This window comes from Toxotes jaculatrix, chromosome 6 (assembly GCF_017976425.1).
Source record: "Toxotes jaculatrix isolate fToxJac2 chromosome 6, fToxJac2.pri, whole genome shotgun sequence".
In the NCBI taxonomy this organism is placed as follows: Eukaryota; Metazoa; Chordata; class Actinopteri; family Toxotidae; genus Toxotes; species Toxotes jaculatrix.
In genome coordinates, this window is record NC_054399.1 from 12,174,975 (window position 1) to 12,202,624 (window position 27,650).

The 27,650-nt window shown below is 40.5% G+C and overlaps 1 protein-coding gene across 18 annotated transcripts in view; it reads right to left on the reverse strand.

Annotated features, from left to right (window-relative positions):
- adgrl2a (adhesion G protein-coupled receptor L2a) overlaps positions 1–26,737 on the reverse strand; it is a 92,147-nt gene extending 65,410 nt beyond the window's left edge. For 17 of the 18 annotated variants that reach the window (XR_005894175.1, XR_005894174.1, XM_041039587.1 and 14 more), the window contains exons 1-2: positions 26,120–26,737; positions 4,838–5,023 (exon numbers count right to left, since the gene is read on the reverse strand). Coding sequence is in view for 16 of the 18 variants with exons in the window: in XM_041039587.1 (XP_040895521.1) it covers positions 4,838–4,913 (76 nt within the window). In the remaining 2 variants the exon portion in view is untranslated. Of the gene's footprint in view, positions 1–4,837; positions 5,024–19,622; positions 19,751–26,119 lie in introns of those variants that run through there. The other variant, XM_041039572.1, reaches the window with a different exon arrangement.
- Positions 26,738–27,650: the final 913 nt, after the last annotated feature.

The window sequence follows — 27,650 nt, forward strand, 5'->3', positions numbered from 1 at the left end:
ACCCCAAAATTTTTTTGCTTTTTTTTTTTTTTTAGCTATGGGCCTGTCTTTTCAAAGTACCTTAAATACCAAATTAAGTGGTCAGGGAACGGGAGTGTGGTGACACAGTGGGATACTATTCTCTTTCCATGGACACAATTCTGGCACAAATTAGTACTTCAAAAGAACAGGCCTACTGCCCATGGTTCCACAAATACTTACTTGACAGACAGTATTCTGTAGTTTCTTTTTAAGATAAAATACACAGAAGAAGCTAGTGAGAAAGAGGCCCCTGATGGAGAGAATGAAAGGCAGATTATCAGTAAACACAAATACAGTGTCTTTGCCTCTGAAGAATAGGCTTACGGTATCTGGATTTACTTTACCTGATTGAATTTACCTGTGAGATACTAATCTGCTTTCCATGACAACTATCAGCCTGCCCTAACATGAGGCAGGTATGGCATGAAGTCAGGTCATTGGGGAAAATTCTCAGGTTATAAAAAAAACTGAATGATTGACCATGTTTATGAAGTTATATAAATATGCTTTCGTGGTTACAAGATGGTTAACCAGAGAAAATAGGTGGAGGCACATAACTGGGAGTTGTTCGATCCTGTTCTCGCAATTTCTGGCTCACATTAAGCCCTGGGCTTTTACCTCCAGTAATTACATTTCATAACACCTTGATTGTCTATTTCATTCCATTCACTTTGAGATGAAGACTTTAAGTCTCTTCTTTTTTTTCCTCCTTTCACATGGCACAAAAAGAGGACTTTTAAAGGTGCCCTTCCCTGTTGCCCTTGAGAAATCTCAAGTGCTTCAAACATTTTAAAGCTTTGAGGAGAAACAATAGTGTGGTTTCAGGGTGTATGGAAGGAACAGAAATTCTCTGTGTCAGGCTTGTTCACACATGTTCAGCCTCTGAAAAACAGCTTTTATATCATGGCAAACTCTTTATATGCCCTTCACCTCACAGACATAACCAGCACAGGCCCCACAGTAATGAAATAAGAACATGCAATCTGGAGAAAACAACTGTTGTTGAATCACTGTAACATAAAATCGCCTTGACCTACTTCACGGTGTTTTGCTTTTATATACTTTTACAGTGTAGAGTAGGGTATGGTCTTTTACCTGTAGGAAAAACACCAATACCACATGATACCACATGATAAAAAAGGAAAAAAAGTCACAATTCCTGAAAAGCATACACTATATCAATACAGTGATTTTATTCATCAGTTTTTGTTTGAAATCATTGATTTCAAAACAGTAAAGTTGATCACAATTGCAGATGCATCAACACCTGACAAAACACCAAAGAAGAGCAACGCAGACACGTTTTCTCCTGATGTATTCTTGGCACTCGGTCTCGCATGTTGCAAACCTATACCTCTCAACACAGAATTCTTGCTGTGCTCTCTAATTCTGCCTCGCCATAATTCTAACAATCTTCGGGAAAGCCTTTGAAGAAAGCGCGTGGCTGAGCTAGGTGCGAATTGTTATTCTGTTGCTGATACAGACAAATCCTTTCAACCCCACCAGACCTGACTAAATTATTTTGGAAGACATGTGAGCCAATTTAATCATGTGTCGTGAGGGAAGATCATCACTGTTTTTACATTTTGGAAAAAAAAAAAAAAAACATTATTACTTCATAAATTACATTTTCACCTCCTTCCTGCTTGGGTTGCTATGGTGACGACAAAAGGAAATAAACCTAAGAAGATCACTCCAAATGCCAGAGGGCAAACTTGTGTTCATGTAAAACAATATCAAAGCAGGTCAAAGTAAAGCATACTGATTAAAGTGACAGGCGGAGATGTCTGCTACTTCATGACCTACCTCTGGAAGTATTGACCACAACTCAGCTCATTGCTTTGACATACCATGAACCATTTACAAAGCTGGTAAATTGAATGAAAATTAAGCACACAACTATTTTTGACTGACATTATTAATAACAACACTTTTTGAGCTTTTATGTGATGTGAAATCAAAACTTAGATGCAATGAAGCCTAAAGAGGCACACTCTAGCCATCCATAAATTTTGGGTGCTTATGAGAGACAGATTTTTAAAAGAATGATCGAAATAAAATCATCAGTCGCTGGGATATACTGTCTTTTATCCCCGGGTATGGATCAAGCTCCAAAAGCACTTAAGTCTTCCCCTTCCAAAATGCAACTCGGTGAAATCTTTTGTTAGACCCTCCTTTCACGATCACTCTACACCCTGAGTTTATAATGCAGGCTTTCCATTAAATACACGTTTCTATCCAAAGCCCAGATAGCCCCTGATGACATCACTGGGGTTATTTTTCCAGACTCTGGAAATCTCCCTAATAAAGTGGTACTTCCTGAGACTGACTAAATTTGATAAGTAAAATTCACGGAAGGCTCTTAAATGAGATTGTGGCCAAATTGTAGAATTTACACATGATGACCCTTTAACACTGGGAAAATGTTTGACTTCTATATAATAACCAAAATCCCAGATGATATTTAGTTTCATATCAGTATGTCCACATTAATATTGATATTGATTACAGCATCTATGTAATAGAAGGCCCCCCTGGGCTTTCATAGGATTAAGGAGATACTGAATGACCACTGGCTTAAATTTATGATCCAAGATCAGCAAACAATCACAGGGTATAAAACTATGTGTATTTTAACAAAAATAATTATTATAGTTGTAGAAGTTGTACCATGGCTCCCCATATAGCTAGATTTTGATTTTATTTTTTTGTTCTGACTGTGATAAAACACAGCAGACTATAACAGGGCTAATTCCACATCATTAGGTTGAAAAGCTCTAGCCCTCAGGGTTCCTTTGATATATATATAGCATTATGAAATAAATATATGGCATAATTAAAATAATAACGCAAATCAGTTTCAGAAACTAATGTCACTGACTGGGCTGTTGGAGTTATGGATGCATAAAAGCAATTTTTCAAGTTTAAGATGTGGAGAAAATAAGGAAAAATGGGAGATGAAAGGCTTGGAATGGCAGCAAGTCAGCTGAGCAAATACAGATCACAGACATGTACAGTTGTGCACATGAGACGAACCAATGGAGTCAAATGTGTAGGATGAGACATATTCTATGAAAGGACATCAGAGAGAAACACAACCCCCCGACAGCTACAGTATCAATTTTGGCCGTGTGTGTGTGTATCTCTTACTTCAAACACAAAAAAAGGACAGAAAAAAGACAAACTTTAAACTATTTACAGCATTCCGCTAACCCATTTAATTCAATTATAAAAATGCATTAAAAAGATATTAGGGGTAGACGCAGTTTAATGAAGCATGTTTACTTGGGGATATTGTTTGTAATGAACTGTTTCTGGGCTGATCTCTGCAGCTGAGACAGGGAATGTGGGGGTGTGGGGGTGGGCAACAAGAGGAAAAGGTAAATGACAATTGTCATCAATAAATGGGTTTAGTCCTTAGTTGCGCTTATTCATTCTCTTCCCTGATTTGCAGTGGGCATTTCTGCAGTTTCTACTGGACAGGTATTAGACCGCCATGTGTCATCTCATGGAATCACCTGTCATCAACGAGTCTAATGACATGTACCCAGGTTTACCCTATCACATCCCCTTTGGCAGATGCACCCTGACCAACCATTAGTAGAGTTAGCGATGTAGCGTCAAGATCCCTCACTGGTTTCCCACCTTACAAACACTGCCAGCTGAGTTCAAAAGAGCGCCTGGTGAAATCAGAGGCACTGCAACTTGGAAAAGAAATTCCCTGAGGTGGCAGCTATGTAGTTGTACTCATATGTACCCAGGTTTCAAAACTGCAAACTCTTATCTTTGCATGTGGTTTCTACAACAACATGTCAGAGTTCCAACATACAGCATATGGATTACAGACAGCCACTTCTAAGTGATTTCTGTGAATCTATGTTATTCTCTAAGTCCACTGAAGCTTATAGAAAGTCCACACTACTCAAATTTTACACTTCAAGATCAAATGCAAGCCAGATGATACACAAGAAACACATATGATATCATATATTGTGCCAGTGCATCTTCCTACAGTATAAATTAAGCATCTTGAGAAATCACTGCCTTCTAAACTTGAATCAATAATCCTACATTATTGAGGTTTTAGAAAAATCAATGAAGAAGGTATACTGAACAGTTGGCCAGAGCTTCAACAGTTGGCACCAATGAACCAAATCTGTAATGACTCTTCTGATAAATTGCACTGAAAAGATGCCAACATTGGTTTATTCTAAATCCAAACGTCAAACAGCTAAAGTAATGTACCTCTATTCTTTTGATTAAACACTATTATGATCAGGATACAGTTTATGAGATATGGTTTGGATGCATAAATCTTGTAATTAAGGTACAGCTGAGAGTGATTTAACAAACACTAAATACACTATGATTAAAACACTTTCAAGCTTTATACTTTTCAAGGTGTGAAATCTGTGTGTGCCTGCCATGAGACAGAACATTTTAGAGAGGAATTTACAAATGGATCCAGCTCTGATGCCACTGGGAACAACTGACGCTTTCAAGCAGAAAATCTCAGACAAATCACAATTTACCAACTAATGAAACAACTCAAGATTATCCCCCATCCGCCTGTGCCCAATGTCCTCAGAGCTGCATTACTTTCACAAGCACTGCCTGCTCTCAGAGGAGCAGCTCTGGCTTGAGTCACAATTTCACTGCTCATGTTATATTCCTAAGTAAGACAAGAGCAAAAAATATAATTTCTGGCACTTGAGCCTGCAACAATACTCATTTAAAAGATGCTATAAAAACAGTGGCATGAGAACAAAACATGTTTTTTATAGAAAACCAAGACGACTGTTTCAGATGTACTTACCCTCTGTGGAGTGCACTTGGGCTAGTGTGATGAGAAACCAGCAGAAGGTTTGTAGTTTCCACAGGGAGCATGCCATGGCACCTGATGTTGATGGTTTGTGGCAGGTTTGTGTTGAGACTAAAAAGGTTCTGATTAAAAAAGTCCAAGCCAACTGGTCTCAGAGATGCTCATTGTTGATCCTCTCACCTGTGGAGCAGACCAAGAGAAACGTTCAAGTCAGGGATGAAATTTATTCCACGTGTGAGCTCTGTCCCTGTGTGCTTTCACAGAGGAATCCACCCTGTCACACTTTTCAACACAAGGCACTTGATGCTGCATACACATTCCACTGCAGAAATGTGACAAACCTTAAGCTGTGAAATGCTACAAACCCACGCAAGCCACTAAAATAAGCCCAGAAGGTCAATAATCCTGAGAAGGGAAATCCCTTAATGGCAGTTGAATGCTAACCATTTCACGGGCGGGGAGGGGGAGCAACGATGTAATCACTCAGATACTGCCCGCCCTGTCCATCTCCTCGTGACCCATAGCAAGTGATGCTAACCTTATCAATGCTGTGTCAAATGATATTTTCTGCACCTACTGCAAAAAATATATGTATACCTTTTTGTGCATTTTTAAAATCTGTGCTTTATTTTTACAAAAGATTTCTACTGTCTCATTGCACTAAGTGAAGATCAGTAGGGTTTTTCAAGTGAATTCATGTGTTGAGTCATTTCCAAAATTCTCTCTGTGTTGTGGGAAAAAAAAACCTTCCCGCAGACTGAAAGTTCAAATACAGTCTTAGAGTAAGAATTCTGCAGATCCTCCAGACGAGTTACATCAAGTACTGATCAACTTTAAACTAACACAGCATCAAAATTGTAAACCCACATGGTGGAAATGTTAAACTACCTAACACTGACATTAAACGCTGAAATTATCCGTGGTAATAGCTTGGCGAACATTAGCCAAAAAGCTTTCCATCCTGCTACAGTCATATTAGTTTGCATTAGCTTGGTTGTTATGTGAGAAATCAATGAAAAAAAAGCCCTTTCGCAATAGAGGTGGATACATACTTTGCTTTGTTTGGCCAAATACTGATATTAAGCTAATTAAGAAAGTTTACAAGGCCAAATAAACATCCAGTATGGTATATTTTACAAAATGCAAAAAGGATCATATGTAACTATGTAGGTAGCTGAGTCACATTTATTTGAATATATTTTAAATTAGCTGCATGATAATGTTATTTAAGTAAAATTTCCTACTATTGGCATTCCTCATCTACTTAAACAGAAGTTGATTTTGACTGACTGATATTCTGTGACTCTTTCCACCCCAAACAAACATTACCAAGCAAATGGTCACTTCTCTGTTGTGATTGATCACAAACCATCTTATCTCTCCAGCCCCTCCCTCTCTCTCTCTCACATCTCTCCAAACCAGAATTCCTCTCTGCCCACCTCATCCATACCTGTATCTCTAGTACTAGTTTGTTTGAATGTTTGTTTTCGCTCTTTTTCGCTACAAAAGCAAACGACCTCCTCCCTGTCATGGATACAGTGCTGAAGCTGTGTAAGGTGAAACCTAATGCCTACCTGCGCGCCCAGGCATGCGTTTCACACTACTAACGGCTCCCTTTTGTCTGTGTGTTTACACTGCTGGGCTAAGCCCAGTCCTCTCACTCCCATGAACCATTAGCACATTCACCCTGGGATATGGCATCACTCTGGCAACAAGGCACATAGGACCCCATTAGAAACTGTTTTTTTGTTTGTTTGTTTTTTACTTCTTATAAGCACATTCAAAAACAACATTCCATTTTTTTCAGTGTCTGCCACCTGCAATTGTTTGTTAAGATTCAGGGGACTGAATGTTATCCATCATACTAGCAGATAACAAGATAACTCAACTGAAAAGTGAGGAACTCTGTTTGTCATGTACAGTCAGAGCTGCACAAGCCAGCTTCGGCTGGCTGCTCCGCTGGAGAATATTCGCAGGCTGAGGAGTCTTTGATCTATTTTGTCTGAGTTCTCAGACAGCGTAATAATTCATCACTGAGAAAACATGCGGAGAGCACACATTAGCCAACAAAGTTATAATTAAGCCTGCCATAATCAGCTCATCTAGTATGACATTACACCTCACCTGAGACCTCTAATTTTAGAGCCATTTACATGGAGGTTAACAGGAGCAGAATACTGCAGCCACAGTGTGTTTAGTTTCAATGGAATAATATGCAGTGACGAGACTCGACAAATGAGAGTTGATCATGGAGACCAAACATGGAATTCCAATAAAACCCTAACCCTTGTTTTTTAGCTGATCGGTGCATGTGGCACAAATTAAATTTATCAGGCAAGTGGATACGTATTATCGGCCTACACTCAAGGTCCATGTGGCATAATGAGGCCTTAAGCAGATTGTCTACACAATAAAGCTGTACAGTGAGCATATAGGCTGAAGGATCCTTATCCGCGCGCACAAAGTCTTAGCTGTTTGTCCGCTTAGTGAGACAGACAATACTTAGATCACACACACATTTTGTGTTGAGATCTGAGCGATGATAATCCCATTCAATCATTATATTGTTCTGAACAAAGTAATTTACTGTGAAAACTTAGATTAAAGGAACAATTTGACTGAAGTGTTTGCACTGTTCCCAGGAAGTTCCTTAATAATAAACTGTAAGTTTACTTGAGTGTCTGATAGCTAAATTAATGTCTAGACGGATGTGTGATGGGCCATATTGAAACAGAAAGGAGACATTTATTATGAATAATGAATTAATTTCTCTGGTCTTAATTGTTTTTAACATCAAATATTACAGAGCGGAATCACACAGGCTCTATCACTTGAGGTGTTAGTTGTAGCATTAAATGCATTTCACTGTCACTCAATAAAATGAGTTTTATTTTTCCCACCATCCCTTGCCTCGTCACTCTTTTATCAAATATAGTCCCACTTTCCATCAGGTTCACCCTGTGACCTCTGCGGTGCATGCCCAGAATCAAAACAGACACTATGGGATATACATGCCAAGTGCAATTTCAAAGACTGATGCTATGCCTACTCAGCTTACGACCTTGACGCGAGAAAGATTAAGGTCTTCACATGGTAGTTGAAATAATTGATGTGTTGCGTTACACTGGTTATAAGTGAATTATTAGTGTGCATGTAACCACACTGATTTTCACTTCACAGTTGTGCTGTGGATCAAGTGCTGCACCCAAAACATGTATAACTCTATGTGGGGAACACGTGAATCTTCTGTCATCTCACATCACTTCCTCAACCCAAAAACTATTGATTCAAGGTAGTATTTTATTCCTCCTTCCGCAAATAAAATACCAGATACCTGAGCACCGTATTAATTACTACAAGAACAGGTTAGAAGTGTGCGTTTCACTATATTTCTGTGTCTCTTTGGTGGCTGCGGGTGTTCCTGTTTACATATGTAAACAAACTATTATAATTCTCAGCCTGACATAACAGTGTGGAATCAGTATGATTATTCCTGCTTTCCCTGTCATCATTGTTTAGTGGTAAAAAAAAAAAAAAAAAAAAAAAAAAAGCAGCATGCTCAACAGTCCTCCTGTGTCAGAATGTGAAGACAAAGACACAAGATGCCTTTAAATAGTTTTGCCTCCAAGGCAGTCAAGACCCCCCGCCAAGAAAAAAAAATACAGAATGCTGATCCCTAGTACATGGGGATGGGTGTTCTGTAAATCGATGATAACAGTCCTATACTTTAATATATTTTGTATCATGCTGTGAGTGTTTAACATACTGAGACACCAAAGGCGCAGGCTGATCGGAGACTGCCTGACTGCCGTTCTTCTCATTAAACGTGCTGAGGTCTCCCCACTCAGCTGGGGGTTTCTTTTCTCTCCCCACCATGTAACGGAAACCACCAGCGATCATACTTTGACCGTTTTCTTAAATAGCCCCTCAACTCGGGGCTAAAACGGGTTTTAGCATCTGCAGCATCTGTGTTGTTGTGCTGGGGTTCGGAGATTTTAACGGGGGACAGACAGATGACGAAGAGCATCATCATTAACTTGGCCGCTTCTAAGGCACGAGACGCACAATCAAGGCAACATTCTGTGATTGTTAAGCACAGATTGTGAAAATATCAACAGGCATCACACTGTTTGGCTAAATATAAAGTCACTGCAGACAGATGTTTAAGTACTCTGAGAAATGGAGAAGCCACAGGGGCATGGGCCTAGAGGCTTTAAACATATGTGTACTTGATATATTCACCATACAGCACAGTGCTCTATAACTGACAACTGAGTGACAAAATTGTGAGATGCAGGAGCTCAGTTGGTCGTCTTAAGAAAAAAAAAAGGTCTAGTAACTGGGAGGAAGGGGCTTATTAGAAGGGAGGGGAGGAGGGTTGATTGAAAAGGACAGTTTGAAATTTGAATGCAGTGGGGGTCTGAAAACAAGAGGCAGATGTGAAAGAATGCCGGGCTCCTCAGACAAAGCTCCTGGTTGTCCCTCTCTAGCTGTTAGAGGGCCACAGGAGAATAGAAGAAGAGTTGGGCCATTCTATTAAACGAGGTCTGGGAGAACGGAGGGGGGGACAGAGAATAAAGAACCTGAGTGGGGGAGGGGGGCTCGGGTTACAATAAAAGATTGACAGCTTGCAAGTCTTGCTTGACCCTTGAATTAGCCCCTAAGCTTTCAACAAGCCTCAAGAAAGAGTCGGGATGTTAATTGTCATGGAACATCACAGGGATGCAAAGGAAGGGAAATATGGGGCCGGAGATTCACTGAAATGTAAATCAGAACCAACAGACCACCACATGTTGAATTGGGGGGGACACACATTTGGTTTCTATTGGGTTTTCCCAAAAGCATCCTCATACATGAATTCATACATACTATAAGATTCCTCTTATCTCTGTTTCTTTTGCCCACTTTGAGGGAAATACTGAAATACTTGGGGATGCAGAGCTCAGTTACAGAACACTCAGCCTCAGCTGTGGAGGAAATTTATTCCCAAAAGAGATTGCGTTCCTGCTTTGACACTGCTGAAGATGTACAATTTGCAAGTGTAAATCAGAAAATTCGCACCCCAGAGGGGAGAGGGGAGAGATTGGGCTGGTGATCGGATGAGTCTGGAGCCCCACTGAGTCAGATATGGGGCAGGGAGGAATCAGAGGCTGACCCCTCTGCTGAGAGAATGATTGAGAGCAGCACAGGGCCAGAGGAGCTGAATGACACCCAACCAAACACTCTTTGACTGCTGGTGCCCCAAACGCAGGCTCTGACCCTGACAGGGAGCTCAGCCACTGAAATACCAGGACGTGCTACTCAACAGGACAACAAGGCTTCTTTGGGGGGTGGGGGTGGGGGGCACAGAGGGTGGGGTGATGTAGGAGGCAGGGAAGGAGAATGGGGAACTGGACGGTTTGGGGAGAAGGGGAAAACAAAGCAAAGCACGGGGAGGGGCGTTCTGGTGGAGGGGACTTTTCTGTTAAGATGTTATATAACATTTTATGAGAAAATCATTAGCATAAAACATCATTTCAGATAGTTCAAATCTACCACGACCAGAGATGTCTGATCAGGAGGGCTATTTTATCATATCCCTTGTAGTTATACTGTATCGCAGACACAGTTACATATCATTTCAAGTATTATGTAACCCATTTCATCATCTCAGAGTACATAAAAACAATTGTTTTTGAATCTGTGGATCATAATGTTTAGATTAAATGAATCAGTACCTACGTCTTATGCAAGCCACACTTGCGCAGGAAGTACACTAGCATGCAAAAGCCTGAGCGTGTGACATAAGCGTGGTGCTTGTCATGCTCATTACTCTTAGTGTTTGCACCGTTCATCATTTTTATGAGCCACTCAATTAATCGATTAGAGTACTCCCCACTGGTCAAGACATATGGCTACTAAATAAAGCAATCATGAGCCAAACCCTGAAACACTCCAGCTCATCAATGCATTTATGGAGACAAAAATGTAAGCATTGTCAAAAACAAATTCCTGAGATGGAAAAAAAATCTGTTTCAGGTGTAGATTTAAAATGTGAGAAACTGTTTATCAGTAAATATTCTTTCATTTAAAAATGTCAATATGTATGTTGTTTTTTATGGGTCTCAGTTTATTTTTCAACTGTATCCCTAGGCCCTGAGTGCCACATCGCCCTCTGCAAGAATATATATTAAATCCATAGCCTCATAATCACTTTAGCAATGCAACAAAAATCCTATTAGTGCTGAAAGATACCTACACCTGTCTGTCCACATGGATTATAGACAGATGATTTGCCACGGTAACAAAATTTTAATACAGGTTCCATACATTTTTAGTTGTAATTTTGATGTTTTACTGGGAAGTGAAGTGGATTATCTTGAATGAAATTTCAAAATGTCATTTCCACTTGCTGATAGCACAAAACTATTCCTTTCAGGTCTGTTGAGATAAGAATGATTCAGCCAGGGCCGTTAAACGGTGTCTTTGGCAAATGTTCCTCCGCTTAGGAATTAATAGGCTGACATTAATACGGCTAGATAAATAGGAAGGTCAGGAATGGGAGCCCTGCCATTATATGGGCATCTCATGGTGATAGCACCTGCCAATCAAGTCCAATAAGTCCTTGACACGGTATGATTCACCTTGAAATACACAGAGCACATGCAATATGTAGTGGATACCCCCCTGTCCAGAAACCAAGTCCAATTAGTATGTGCAGATAAATACTTTCAGGGTTTTTGCTCTGAGAGCACACTAGGACACCATAAAAGAAACATTTGTTGTGTGATCCTGTTTGCCGTGGCTAAATTAGTCAAAACAAATCGGGGATTATACAAACTAAGCTCGGCAGTTGGCCTAGCCACTCTCCCAAACTCATCTTCTCAATTTCAGGACAAGTACATCACTGTTGCGTTCATGCAAAAATAATACAATGCAATGTGGCTAAGAAAGGTCAAGCAGTGGGGGCGAAAACAGGAGCAACTGCACATTCACAGCCACACACAACTACTGGGTGTCAGGTAAAAAATGTCTAAGTCACTCATGTTGACCTGAACAACTGAACAATGGTGAACAAATAAGTAAACAGTGGAGGTCAGAGATTTGCTCACTGGGGTCACATTCACTGAAAAACTGTTACTGAGTTCTACAGCTTGTGTAACTTATTTATTTTTTGTGTTGCCGCTCATCTAAAAACAACATGTTTGTTTGCATAAAAGGGACCAAGCCCCTTTTGGATGCACGGGGCCTGGTTTTAGTCTACGATAATAATGTGCTGTATTTACTCGGATATGCACCAGTAAGCAGCTTTTGTGACCCCCCCTCCCTTACACCCACCCTTTCAAAATGAGCAGCTGAATGGTTAAAAAACCTTGCTCCATCCTTCTATTAAGGACCTCACCATCAATAATGCACTGTGATCGTGAGGCGTTATTAAACAGGATGATTAATTTTTAAGGTAGTGGGCAGCAACACAAAACATGAAGAAGGTAACGGAGAAGATGACTTGTGAGAGACATTTACAATGGAAGGGGAGCGAGCAGGAAAATAAGCCATTTATCCATGTCTTTCCTCATCTAAGCAATTTGAGAAAACAAAAGAGAAACTGAGCAATTATCTATGAGGCCAAAAATGGGGGAATGTTTCAACTCTATCTTGAATGAAATGTGTCATTAACTAAATCCTTGGCTTACACTGAATGTACAATCCTGATATTGAGTCACAGCCCGTTTTGCACAATCCACATCTCAATCGTCTAAAAGCCCCAAAATCCTTCTCTTCTTTGTTTGCTTTGCTTGTTGAGCTACATCTCCTCCTTTGTGACTGGTATATTTAACAATAGCTTAATAATACCTCTTACCTGGATTAACCTCATCATTTCACTTGAGCATTTGCAATATATTTTTCTCCCTGCACACATTTGTTCAAGACACTCAAAAATCCTAAAAATGTATAAGCTTGGAAAGCAGCGACTGCGTTTCTAGAGTGATGGATATTTTGATTTTGCAAGGGTGCTAATTCTTTCAGATGTGAGGCATTGTGCATAATGTGGCCGACCTTGGCTCAGTGTCTAATTGAGGCTTTTCACCTTTCTGTGGCTCAGAGGAAGGACAAAGACAACCAAAATAAGGGACGCCACATAATCTCCGTCCTCACTGAAATAGAAAACAGCACAAGGACCTTACCCTTACAACAGAAGCAATACTATACAGATGATTCCAGCAGTGGAGTGGATCTACTGTAGCCTACTTCATCTTAGCACATTTCTATCCCAGAGCTGCCGTATCTATTTTCAATCTAAAAGATGGCACGAATGCCTTTGTCAGACAAGGGGAAGCGGCGTATGTCAACCTAAAACAAGGTATAGCACTGTGACTCGACAGGAAGCTCAGACAAAAGAAGTGGGTGTAGTCTTTCCAGGATGCAATCACTTGTCAGCCCTAAATCTTCACTCAGTACTGCCCTGACAGGTAATGGTGCTTTTTAAATCTGATGAAGGTATATTGGGCATTTTTTTCAAAGACACATGTCAAGACAATGTCTAAAAGGCATTTAGCTGCTGCTCAGAAATGAATGCTTTACACACTTTTCTGCACAATAACATGAAACATATTCTCAAAAAAAAAAAAAAAGGGTGGGGCAGTAGAGTAAAAAAAGACAAGCAAGTATCTAATACCACATTTATACACAGCAACATGACCAAAAAAAAAAAAAAAAGAGTCATTTAAGTTGCTTTGAATTTTCAGGCTGCATCATTAGATTTCCTTGTGCAGTTTCAGGGTCACTACTCCTTGCCCTCTCCCCACCTTCAGCTGTGAAAGAGAGAGGACAGTTTTGGGGCTGAGCCTTCTCCACAGTGTTCATTAGCATAACATCAGCACTGTGTGGGGGATTGTGATGCAAACAAGCACAGATTGGCTCATTCCAACCCCCTATTTTAATAACTAAGGTGCAATAGGATGTCACTCCTGCCTACTCACTGTACAATGGAGCAGCCTCTCACTTTGGGACTGAGAGAGAGAGAGAGAAAGAGAGAGAGAGAGAGAGTAGACATTTAAATAGGAGAAAAGTTTCGGCCCCAGTTTGGATGAGAGAGATGTCATGAAGCAAACACTTGGCTTACACTCAATAGATCACATGCCACTGGTAAAAGGTGACAAAACAGGAACAATTATAAAATATAATGTTCAGCATATTTTGTTAAAAAGTACTGTGTCATTTAGGCAAAAATATCTCTTTTCAAGAATATTCCCCTGCTTCCGACTGACCACGATGCAGGCTTGACATGATTAAAAAAAATTATGTAAATGAATCCGTGGCTTATGTTATCGTCCCCTGCCACCCACAGTAGGACAGCAGATACAGCAATCACTGCTTCTGCACCTTGTGTATATTTAATATGTGTTTGCTCTTTTGTGATAACAAAAAGAGGAGGGGTAGGAGGGGGTGGGGGGACAAATAGGGCTTTCGTTTTTTTGTTCTTTTTTTTTTTTTTTTTCCTCTGAATAACTGGACCAAAGTCAGAGAATCTGAAGACACAAGGAGAGCGAGCAGGCTGATACAGGAGACTGTCAAGCAGACTGCGATAAAACATTTACTAGGAAATTATCTCCCTGTCATAAGGCCCTCCTGTTTTGAATACCAAAGGGATTCAAATTCCCAAACAAACTCTGAAAGGTTGACCAATTTTGCGCTCTGCCAAACGATAGCAGATTGCAGTACGGGTCACACCTTTGAACTGCCGCGCTGGAGGTAGCACGAAGCAGAGATTTTAATCTCTGTATCTCTGCATAGGTAATCCACTGAAGTGTAATTGCTACAGCTCTAAGTTATACAAAATAATGACAGGAGAATAAGACTCACTATGAATATGAAGTGAGTGTGATAACAGAGTCCCATGGTGGGAGAGAAGGTAATACTTTGACAAGGACTCTTGTTGGGGAGGAAAATTCTCCTCTGAACAACAACAAGCGTCTCTGTGAGGTGTTTCTTAGCATGATGCACCATTCAGAGCAGCATAATGCCCTCAGCCGTGTAGATGAAAGATAATGTTTTATTTGACTTAAATGGCTGTTAGATCATATCATGGAAGGAGTTTTACCTTTGCGTGACCCATTTCTGTTAACATAATCAACAATTAACTGTCTCTGTGTATAATTAGTGTGTTACAACATTAAAAAAAAGACATGAGAATGAGATGCACTTACTAATGTGTGAAGAGTTTTGCATTTTACATAATTAATACAGTCTTGTTAATTTCAGTCCGCCTTAGGTTTACACATCACTTTCTCCACCTTACACACGAAGTACCCCTTAGATACTGCCGTCCTCTGCAGCACAGTTCAAATGATTGAAAATCAATCATCGCAAAACACGGAAAAACACTTGCTAATTAAGTGCAATACGGATTTACGCTCTATTTTAAACACATTTTTATGCTGTTGTTGTACTGTTGTTAACCAGGTCAGGTCAGGTGTGACCAAAAACATTCAGCATTTCTCAATACGGAGAGCAACTTTAGTGAGTTTCTGACAAAAGGTCAGTAAATCATTAACGTAAAATACCAGCTTTAAAAACAACATCTTGATTTGCATAAAGTTTATTGAACTGTGGTTAAAAAAAAAAAAATAACTGTGTGAATAACAGCCACAGGTTGAAATCAGTGACACACTGTAACTTTAAAGGAGAAATAAAGGAGAGTCACTAATAAATATTTATTCCCGTCCTGTGAATATTTTCCATCTCTGTCGTCCTTTTATGTTTCATACACCAAAATATCCACAGCGCCAATTAGCTCTTTTGTTTGGGGCTATTATTGCATGCTCCAGTTGTATGAATCGTGTTATGAAAGCTTCATTAAACATTTCTGTCTTGGCGCAAAATGTTTAACTTCTGTTAAAGTTTAAATACCAAGTGTGCAGCTGAGAGCGTCGTGTGGCAGTAACTTCAGAATATTTTCGCACTCTCCCCAAGTAATGTCTGCACACCCCTCCCTTTACTGCACTGTTTCCAACCCACGAGTCTTTTCAGGTGAAAGAGTAAAAAATACCTCTTATGGCCCTTGCAGTAAGGTGTTAGGTGTTTCATTCACCGTCTCTCGTTCACTGTTAAGTCTCGGCATCATTGTTCGGTAGCTGCATTTCACCACCGCCTTTTACAGAACAAAAGTTCCCAGGGTTCATCATAGGCTGAACTTTTAAAGTTAATGCTAATTATCTAAACAAAACATAACAAAAAAATAAAATATTACCTCACCACCATACTCAGAGAGATGTTATAAGGCAAAGCACAGCAAACTCTTCCATCCTTTAAGCAGGTCTCGGCCTCTTCAAGCTGCAGCTCCTCGCCTGCCCCCGGGCCTGCTGGACCTATTTCTGATGATAATGGCTGCAGGAGCTGCATCCTGTCAGCTCACTCCAGACTCACTAGTAATCAGCTCAGGCTGATGAATGACAGAAATGCCACTGGCTCCACTTTTTGCAACGACAAAAAAGCGCCCATTTCTGCCCCCCTTTTGACTGTCCTCTTTACGCTGCCTTTTTCCCCATTTCCATCAACTACCACAGAATAGCACTCATCACATTGGTTCAGCTGCTGATGCTGGAGCTAAAAATGAGACGTGTGTTTTCTGGCACAGATACAATACTTGAGAATTCCTGCAGTTTGCTCAGGGCTTTCTGTCTGGTCATCGTTTAACCTTGCTTTTGATTTTATAACTGGGTGATTCATAAGGACAAAAACACATGATCGTTTTAATGCAGGGCGGTGTGTGCTAGTCATATTTCTTATAACCGCATAAACAGAGGCAGATTGAAGATTAAGATTAAAAATTTTACACAAGCTTCCCCATATCGGCTTTTCAGCGTTTCATTAATTAGCCGATGATGACCAATCAGCATCATCCATCTTCAAAAAAAGGAAGATTCCTCAAAAAGGCATTTCAGGGTTTATAGACTGTTTTTATGAAGTGTCAGCCAGCCCCATAAAACACTCTGTAAAACCTGAAACTTGAGTTGTTTTTTTTTTTTTTTTAACAAATTACAATTATGATTTTGCACTCCAATAAATCCAAGAATTTTGTCTACTTTCGTGCAATTGATGGGTCACAGCGTAACGGGGCTGATTACACAACTAAAATTATTTTTAAAAATAGTTTGACGAACAGTGAGTAAATTAAAAAAAAAAAAAAAAACAGCCCATTTCTTTGCTGTCCAGAGAAAGCCATGCAGCTCCAAATTTGGCAATTTACATTTTTTCAGATAAAGTGAAGGATTAAATGTTCCTTCATGGACTGAGAAAATTCTTGTACTTCTTAAGCTAAATAAACCTTTTAAAAACCCATTAGCTGAAGAATACTTCTCACAAAGCTGAAAACAAGACTGTTTTTCTTCTAAGGGAAAGTAGATGTATTGGAGATACATGGTCAGCACAGGACAGCGACCCAGTAATAGCGCGCTGACTTTTGTTAAACAGCGATGACCAAAAATAATAACCACCTTTGTGTGAGCCCCAAATAAATATTTTAGTGTCGCCATGGAAGATCCATATGTTATCTATATATGTGCTGCCCTGATTTGAAGGATTCTATAATATACCCTACTCAACCTGATTGTCCTTTTGTGGCTAATTCCATATCTTCATGCATCCCCACATCTCGCTTCCAGTGATTACGCACAAGGTGTGAAGTAGAAGCTGCAGTTCTCACACTCGTCTTAATTACTAAAACCCGTGCTAGGGGACGGGATAGCTGAATTAGACAAACAGGTCAGTCTAATGGTTAAAGCAGTCAGTCTATGTGTGATTTATAGCAGAATTCACACCAGCAGAGCCACCTCACACCTCATTTAGAAGGAGGCATGCTGAATGATTAGGGCAGCCTGTATATGCATTTTGCCTGTTCAAATGCCAAAAAGATCAAATCATACAGACACAAACTGAGGTGTTAATATTAAGCATTCCAATTTTCATTATAAATACATGAATAATCCACACACACACACATATTCAGGAGCTCAACTTATCTGCAATATTTAAGATGTTCATTACCTACACCCCCGCCCCCCAACACTGGAGGAGGAGTTGGATCCAACAGGCAGCCGTGAATGCCAGGCCTGGCACAGCTGTACAAGCAAAGCTGTAAAGAGAAGTCACCGGCCACTGTCGCTCAATCTTCCCCTGTGTTAATCCCACACTATCTGCATTCACGTCAGACCCACTCCTCATGTCCCTGCATTGCTTTTCACACTCCTACATTCAATTTGGCAGGAAAGCAGGAAAGTGGACATGTTGCATCACTTCTCCTGGCTGGAAATCCTCTCGGCATTGTTCCCCTTCAATAATCTTTTTTTTCTGAGACAGCATGATGGCTTTGTTGTGATGTACAATTGATCCAATAGTCATTTTATGCGATATATGTCTTGCTTCTTGTTTTCTCTTTCAGGTATTCAGTGAACCAAATAGCAAAACAAAAATAACAAAAAAATGCAGTTTTGTTATTGCAATGCTAGATCCTAGCTCTGTGACTTTTAACAGCGGCGGAGCAAATATGAGTACATATGAGATTTAAAAGCCTTTAATGCTCCTGAATCTCTTCTTAGCTGATCAGATCATCTTCTGAATGGCCTCAATACACAAGCAGGGCGGTGTGTGTGCAGAAGAGTCAGCTCCATTTATCTGTATTCATCATTCACGTTATTGTGGAGAGACAACTTGCTGTCATATCATACCCCCAGACTGTGACTGTAGCTGGACAAATGCGCTGAAGAATGAACACTCAAGTGGTGGTCAGGTTTTACTAAGCCAGCACTCTTAAACCCCGCTATGTTTCACAGATGGGAATTTTATACCCAAGCTCCAAAGAAACCAAATCCTGGCCCCGAGGGCAGAAATTTTATTTCAACATCTCTTTTCGGGACTGACATTTTGTCCTCTGTTTTCAAATGTTTTCCCAAGAAGCTTCTTTCCAGTTGACCCAAGCAAAGACCATTGCCTCTGGCTTGTCACGCAGAGAAGAGTGATGCGGTTCTATGGGCAACAGAGAGGGAGGCTCTGTACTGAGACAGCAGCAGGTGCAGCTGTGACAGTTGCCGTGTTGTTGCTAGCCCCACACTGTAGTCAAGATGAGGTTCACAGATGTAGCCACTCAGTGCAGTGGTTTATTGGCTGCCTGAAACAATGCATCTCTGTCAAGAACAACTCCTCCTAAGGCCATTTCAGTCTAAGAGAGCTCTGTACGAAACAAGGCGTAGAAAAACCTCATTCTGACACATAAGGTCAATTCTACTCCACAGCCACACAATCAAAGCTCCCCCTGCTCTGCCAAAAAAACAAAACAAATTCCAACCTGAAGGAATCACACTGAAATACGCAGGTTTGAGACATATTTTCACATCAGGAGATTTGTCTGTTCAAATAATAATAATAGTTCTAATAATAATAATAATTTGTAAATTATGCATACATGTAAATATGATTATTTGTAATTCTATCATAATTCTAATGATATATAATTAAAGAACTAGAATCAGTTTTGCACTAATTTTTGCTACAGGCATTCTCATGGTTTGCAAAAGCAGATTTCTGATTAATTATGACCGCGCCTCTCTCGCGCGCATGCTTAAGTCAAACAAGCACCACCCAAGGCTGCACTTTACCCTCAGGTGGATCTTGCTAGACATGCATTTCAATCGTGAGACACTTTCAATATATCGCGTCTACAGAAAATTAACGACACCCATTTTGCTGTGGATATATATATTTTTTTCTTTTTCATGGAGAGAAAGTAAACCTGATTCCTTACTTCAATTCAGACCCTCGAAGCAGTCCGCCGCAAAGTCCAATCCAAGGTAGAGTTTTGTTGAATCTCAGAGTAGTGGAGATAATATGACTATTGTTTTCCTGTAAAGCGCCCAGTCTCTGCTTGTTCAATTACTGGAAGGAGTCTCAACGAGGGCGGTTAAATCATTTGAAGAGACATTATCTACGCAGAGAGAGAAAGAAAGAGAAAGAGAGAGAGGAGGAGAGAAGGAGGGAGAAAACGAGAGAGAGAGAGGAGAGAGAGAGAGAGTGAGAGAAAAGAGGGAGAGAGAGAGAGAGAGAGAGAGAGAGAGAGAGAGGAGAGCAGACATAGGGGCCAAACTTTAGTCTACAGAGGAAACAGAAACATTTTTTTGTGGACCACACATGGAGGGAACTGTGCGGATAAAAGCAGCAGGATTCATGATTCACTGCAGAAAATTAATAGACTAATACGGTTCTCTCTGTTTCAATGCCAAAAACCACATAATAAGATAAAAGCTGTTTTTCCTACAGGTGATGATAGATGTCTATGTAGATTCTAAAAATGTACTCCGAATTTATGAGCGAGCCACCGCAAACTTCATTCTCCCACACATATGTCGCCTCCAAACAAAACCAACTCACAAGTGCTCATCTGTCAGCGTGAGCAATCATTAAGAGATAATTTGATTGTTTTTTCAACCTCGGCTGTGTTTGATGTCTCTGGCATGCTAGCAATTGAACAGACAATTATTTTGTTGATTAGCTTAGTTTTTAGCAACTTACCAGGCCTGTGATATTCCTCTGAAACTCCCAGACCAGACGCTCAACACCATCTGACTTGGCAAATACTTTACAAGAACAAAGCTTCCACACTCTCCAACTAAATACTGTACAATAAAATATCATTTATCAAAGCCTCAGATTTCCAAATCAACCAGATAACCAAATAAGCATATAGGATGAAATATGTGGCGATGCATATACATTACAGTGGGTATAAGGTGTACCTGGAAGGATTTCAACTGCAAACTCGCCATTGCACAGTGGTTTGGAGAGCATTTACTTGCGAATCTCACATTTTTTCACTTACTATTTGGTGTGTTTGATCTTTTAAAAAAAAAATCAATGCTGCTTTGCCAACTACATTCCAACATAAAGACTTCAATATAGGAAAGCATCTACTGTAGTTTTCTGAATTAAAGCACTCTCAGTACGTCAATATGCACACACATAAGAAGAACTAGCGAACTACACATTTCTGCTGAATCACAAACTGTCCTTTGTTCCACTTTCACCTATTGGATGACACACTATTGGTGTTTTTTCCTTTTAAAAAAAAACACAGCTTTAGTGGGTTGTTGTTTCTTCCAGCTGATGCTATCACAGACTGTTTGAATTTCATACTCAGTATTCTGGGGGAGTATCACAGTTCACTTAATTGCTAAATCGTATGTAACTCAGCACAATAGGTATGCAAATCATTTGATAGACAGCCAGAGCTTAAGTACAGCACAAAAAAAAGAAAAAAGAAAAAAAACATAAATGTATGAAAAAAAAACAGTCATTTGAATAAAAGTAAAATTATATTCTAATGTTGAATAGTGCTTACCAGTTTTGCACTTCGCTGGGATAATGCTAGTCTGAATAGACTAAAGAACGCCCACAGCCTAACATAAAATTATTTTAGAAAAAAAGAAGAACAAGGGAAAAAAAAAAACAGGCATGAGGAGTAAAACTTTTCTCACTTGCAATGAGTCACAATTGTCAAGGACAACAGCAGCCTATATGGAGGAAATATATTGCTCTGACGTGTTTACCCACACCATTCCTAAATAACAGCCCTGTCTTGTTGGAAAAGGGGCTTTTAAGTGTGGATGTGCTTCGCTCTCCTATAATCCAGCCGAGACATTACTCCTTCCCCTGGCAGACGTCCGCAGATCCCCTCTCTCTCCCAGCCAGGCCTTGCTCTCGGCTGCTATGGCAGAGCCGCAATAACTGCTGTTTGCTTAGAGCCTTGCCTCCCAGGTTCTCCTCTGTCACACAGAAATTGAATATTTTCCCAAATAGTGTTGCAGCTGTGCACAGATAAGGACAAGTCATGTTCACATAGCACAAAGAATGAGACAGAGTTGGTGTATGTTGCTCTATGTGTGTATGTGTGTGTTGATATACTGTTCGTGTTTAAATTAAGAAAAACTATAAATGTAACAAATTAAATGAGAGCAAGTAAAATGACTACCATGTATAAAATGTAATTATGAAAACAATTAAGCTCTTTTTTTCCAATCACTACAAATTTGTTTGTAATTTTCAAATTATCTGCAAATTATCCAAGTGATAGAAAGTAATTATTGCTCATCTACCGGGTTTAATTTTTATTTTTAAAATGATAATCTCTGATTAAAAAAAAAAATCCCACTCATCTGATGAATTCCCGTAAAGTGTTTTTTGCCTATCGCTATGTTGACAGACATTTCCTTCAGTTGTCTTGGGATTGACTTGAACACACACCGCTAATAGCACACAGCATATCTTATCTGAAACCTAGGTAGTGTTTTCAGCACTATGTAAAATGCGTGCGCTACGATCAGAAACCAGGCCAATATGTTACACAGATATCGCTCTGTGACCAGAGGACAGGAGTTTTCATGACCCAGTTTTGCACTTTGGACTTGCTTTTCTTCAAAATACCTTTCTGAGAAGCACAAAATGAGTGCAGCAATAAAGAAGAGATGCCAGATAAGCTCAGGGAGGCTGCCACTTAAGCAGAGAACAGAGGGCTATGTGAGAGCCATCGGCTAATATCCATGTTGTTTCTTGTCACCAGAGTTTGAATTGACCCTCACTTTCCACTGCCCGTGTCCTTGTCGTGTAATGTTCTGCTAGGAAATTATTTAGGCAAGCACAAAGTTTCACCTGCCATTTCAGGGGTACCGAATCCCCCGCTGCAGCAGAGGCCTTTGGCAAGTGGAAACAAATGTTTCACAAAATGGCAGGGAGGGGAACACACTGGCGCACAGCGTTTTACTGATTGCCAATCGTAAAATAAAATCAGTCATGAAAGGGGAGGTATTCTGGCTCACCAAAGGCCTGCACATTACATCAAATTTGCCATAGCTTTCTTTTACAGCCTTGTTTATTCCCTTTAATGGCGAGCAGTTATCCGCACAGTATGGCTCCATGTAGGTGGTTTAGCAACAGAAAAGATTGCATCTGAAAACACAAACCCACAATTTACGTGCCAAATAAGCAATGGGATGTAAATCTAAATGCTTTAACTTCCTGCAATCCCCTGCTTCTGACGCATTCACAACCTCTGTCATTTGCCTGATTTTGCTATAGAGTAGCTAACACATCATTTGCAAGATCTGCAACTTGAAATTGGTCCTTGTTCCTTACGCATTGTTAGCTAACAAGGGTTGTGATGCCAGTGAAGGAAAAAAAAAGTGTTCACCGTGGAGAAAAGCCTGACATCCTTATTGGGTAACTGGCACAAACAGTCCATTCAGCCACAACGCAGCCTTTAAATCAGTCATAGGGACTCACCAATTGCTGCTCACACAAAGACAACAGGCTGATATCCACGCTTGTGAGACAGTGCAACAAAAATAAAGCGAGCAAATGCCACTGGTCAGTGTGTGTGTGTGTGTGTGTGTGTGAGCGCATATTGAATTAAATCAATAACAAATTACCTTAATAAAGCCGGAGTGGAAGTGCCTGCCTTGTTGTTATAATTTTATAAATGTGGAGAGGCTATGAAAAGCTGTGTTATGATCGCTTTAATGCACCAGTCAAATAACCGTAGATAGTACAAAACCTCAGCTGCTGTTCTTGGGGGGAAAAAAAATATCCCAGCAGAAAATGAATCAACAGTCCGTAATGTCACAAATTTTGATGCGTTCACACCCACTCACTCGCTCATTCACGCTCACTGGCTTAAGAGTCTCTTGTGCTGCAAGAGTGTCATATAAAGAGTTGAGAATGGAGTGATATGTAGCACTTGTCTCCCCCAAACCCACATAGAAGTGTGCTGGGTTGTATTGATCTGCAAGTCGAGATGAACGCACAAGCAAAGAGAGGCAATCTGGTGCTCTGGCAGATCAAGAGCAGCTGCAGTTCTTTGAAACCGGACGCACTTCCACTGAAACAAGGCTATAGACTGAAAAAGGTACTCTCTCACACTGGGCTCAACGGTAAAACGCTCATAATGGCATGCCCGAGCTAAACATATCAAACAACGAGACATTTGAGAAGACAGTTTCCTTTTTAAATCCGCATTTGCAAGTAGTCTGTATTAACTCCACCTAGCGTAGATACACCTGTTTTTCAGAGGCCGACAAATGAAATTATAATTTCAAAAAATTTAGCTACTGTTTTAATTAAGAATTCAAAAATTGCATGTGATTTTCTACTTGGAACCAACCATTTTTTCCACCATTACACTATTTACTCTTCATGAGTCACCGTACAATTATCCTGTTGTGTGAAAGCGTTGACATTACTCTCCCACACAACCACACAAACAAATTCGAGTGAGATTATGTTATAGACAAGATGTCATACAGACCTACTTACAAGAAAGGGGGAAGATACACAAGTCTTTCAGTTTTACCAGCTCACACACTCATTCTCAAGCCTTTTCAGGCTCAGCCAAAACCTGTGGTAGAAAATACGACTCCTTCCATTGTGTGAGGGCTCTGACCACTTTGATATGCTAATATGTTCCTTCCAAACAGCTGGAATTTGCACATGCATTAATTCAAACATTTTTTTTTTTAAATGCACAAACATGTGAAAATTGAGTTCCCCAATAAAGAAGCTTGAGGGAGCAGTGTAGCCCCTGAAGCCTGATAAAAGCAGTGCATTAGCTTATTTCATACACATTCCTGCAAAACTCAAGACTTATTCACAACTAAGTTGCCTTTGTGTTTAACCGAATGTCACTTTGTTATGCATGGTGAGGGAGATAAAGCCACTTCATCCTCCAAACACTTGGTTTATTCTTTTGTTTTCCACCATCTCAAGAATTTAGTCTTAGAAAAGGTTGTACAGCATTGCTTATTCAACTAGGAATGTTGTAGTTGACCCTTTAAATACATATTTCATTTACAAAAACTCAACAAATGACACATTTTACAACTGTTATGATGAATGTGTTCTACAGGGATATCAGAGACCAAACACTGAAAGGAGACACATTCATGGACACTAATCCAGACAGGAATTCGTAGCTTTCTCTCTCTCTTTCTTTCTCTCCCTCTCTCTTAAGATCAGACGTACAACCAAAAAAAAAAAAACACAAACAAACAAAAAAACAAAAAAAAAAAAAAAAGAAAGCTGAATGCACGTCAAGACTGGAGCTAAATTTCTCCCAAAGCGCTAATCGATCACTGAAGACTGCTGCTCTGCTCCAGGCTGCCATGCATCACCGGCTAGCCGCTGTGCGTTTCTCGGGCCAGGAGAGGCACACACCGCACCGCGTGTGCGCTTCAGCTCCCCTACTCTTTTAACACATGGTTGACAAGACGCGTTCGGAATCGGTAGGCCTAAATAATAAATGTGCAGTAAAAGGATCTAATTTTACAGCCACTCTGCGCCGACTGTGTTTGAGTTAAGTCTAAGCAGCCAAAACCCGCTCCTCTTTATGAATGTTTTCGGTTTTTTGTTTTTTTTTTATTTCTCCCTTTGATTGATTTCCATGACATTTCCGACGCTTGTAGCCCACTGCATCATAGGCTATCTCTGGCCAAAACTAATTATTACATCGGTAGGCGAGGCTTTGACTGATTTTCTTTCTCTTTCTTTCTTTCTTTCTTTCTTTCTTTCTTTTCTTTCTTTGAACAAATAGCCTAGCCCCAATTATAATGGATTAGCCTGTGAATGCTCTCAAGAATTACACCGACATCGCTTCTCAGGTCACAGCTTCCAGCATAAATCCCTATTCAAACCAACAAGACGGTCAGTGGATTTCAAAAAACCTCGGTGACCAGCACCAACCACCAAACTCCAGCTCAACTTTGGAGGCATAAATTCCAGTTAAATGGCGCTTAACATGCTCTGGTTCACGTAAACTGCACTACTCCCCCACTTTTTTTTTTTAAAGAGTTTCCATTCAACCAAACTAAGCAGCCGAACAAATCAATCCACATCTGGTTGGCCCCATGTTTTGATTAACCATTTTCCAATTAACCACGGCTCCGCTCGGACTATTTAAATTACTACAAAACAGGTGTTCTGTTGACTTATTCATTGTTCGAGCCAAATTATGTTTCTACCAATAAAATCTGACCTTTTTATTTTTTATTTTTTTTTAAAAAGTAGCTGAAATATACTATGCAGCTCAAGTAATGCCTTGGTATATTTTTGTCCCAAGAGCAAATGAAAAGCACTTAAGCGAAAAGGGCACATAAAGAAAAGTTACTACACTCCACATCAACTAGTCAGGATACTGCTTAGGGTCTGATTCATAAAGTGGTGGTGCAGAACGGGGTAAAAAAAAAAAAAAACTTCTCTTACCTTTCTTGAAAAGCAGTGAAGCCAAACGAGGCTAAAATGTAGTCGGTAGGGAGGAAATGTGGAATTGTTCAAATGTCAGTCTGATGGGAACTCCTCTGCAGCGAAGAGAGTGAGTCTGCAGGTCTGAGGCATGCTCCCCTTATCTGGGACAGAGGCTTTGGCTATCAGGCGGCAGGTCCCCCTCTCAGCCCGTACATTCCCCTGCGCCGGACACACACTTCCATGGCAAGCAAGGTGTTTGCTGTGCGCTCAGTCCTAACTCATCAACACCTCATGTGCCTCTGAGCAGCTCATGTGTTCTCGGCTCTCCTGTGCGCCTTCACTCCCGAAGCATGCAGCAACAACAAATAAGAAGAGGAGAAGCGGAGCTCGGGGACCAAGAAAGAAAAAAACAACAAGAAAACAGTGACTGAGAGGGACAGAGAAGAGTGGGGCTTTTTTTTTTCAGTGTCTGGTGACGGGGAGAAGACCGATCCCCGCTACTTTAGCCGCCGACGCTGCTCTCCTGGCTCTCCTCTGAATCAGACTGTGAAGACTGGGCAAGTTTCAGCGGCTCGCCTCTGGAAAAGATCCCGCTCACAGTGTTGAGACACTTGGTGGAAGCAGCGCGGAGCGGGCTTCCAGTAAACAGCGCCAGTGCAGTGGAGAGCAGGCTGCCGTCTGCAGGAGCCGTCTGAGCAGAGGACTCCACTAAAACCAGACATGGATTCCAGATCTACGATGACTCGGAGTCTAGACCCGTGCTAGAGACTAATCACATCAACTTATTGTCATACCCGTGCAGGACTCGGTTCAGCTTTTCTTTTTCCTTATTCTTTTTTTTCTTTTACACTAAGAGAAGATTCAGCTACATCATACAAAAAGTAAAGAGGTTATGAATTCCCCATTTTAGGCTCCTTTTTCTGTTTAGAGATGCAACACTGGCTTCCTTTTGGGCATGAGGGGCCCATGCTCTGTCACAGTAGGCAGTCCAGCCCATTCAACCAATGACAGAGGACTTATTTTACTGTAATATTACCAAGCATCAAAAGAAACATGGAAGTACTGGCAGACTTCTTCCCCCCGCCACCCTCACTCCAACTAGCCCCACAGGATAACAGGCTGGCCCCAGGAAGCAGTGGTCAAGCTGCTACTGCTGGTGCTGCTTCTATGTAGAGCCAAGCAGATTTTCAAACCAAGAATCTCTCCACAATTGTGAGTGGGTTTTTTTTTTTTCTCACTGCACTTTTCTTTTACATGATTCATGACACCGTTTTCCAGTCAAGGGAATTTTGTCAGGCTGCCGTGGCTTTGACCTTTGCAACTGCATGTTGTGTCGGCGACCCACACTTTGTATTCACTGTAAAATGCAGGTGATTACAGTTCATTTTGTCCAAGGTTTCTGATGGATATTCCTTTTGACATGAAGCTGTGCTCTAATATACGATTTTAATTTTCATTAAAACCTCGTAAAAAGTCAAATATATTTCTCTGTCCGAGAAAATCGAATTTTCGGCGCAGCTGCTATGTTTTATATTTTCCTTAGAGCCTC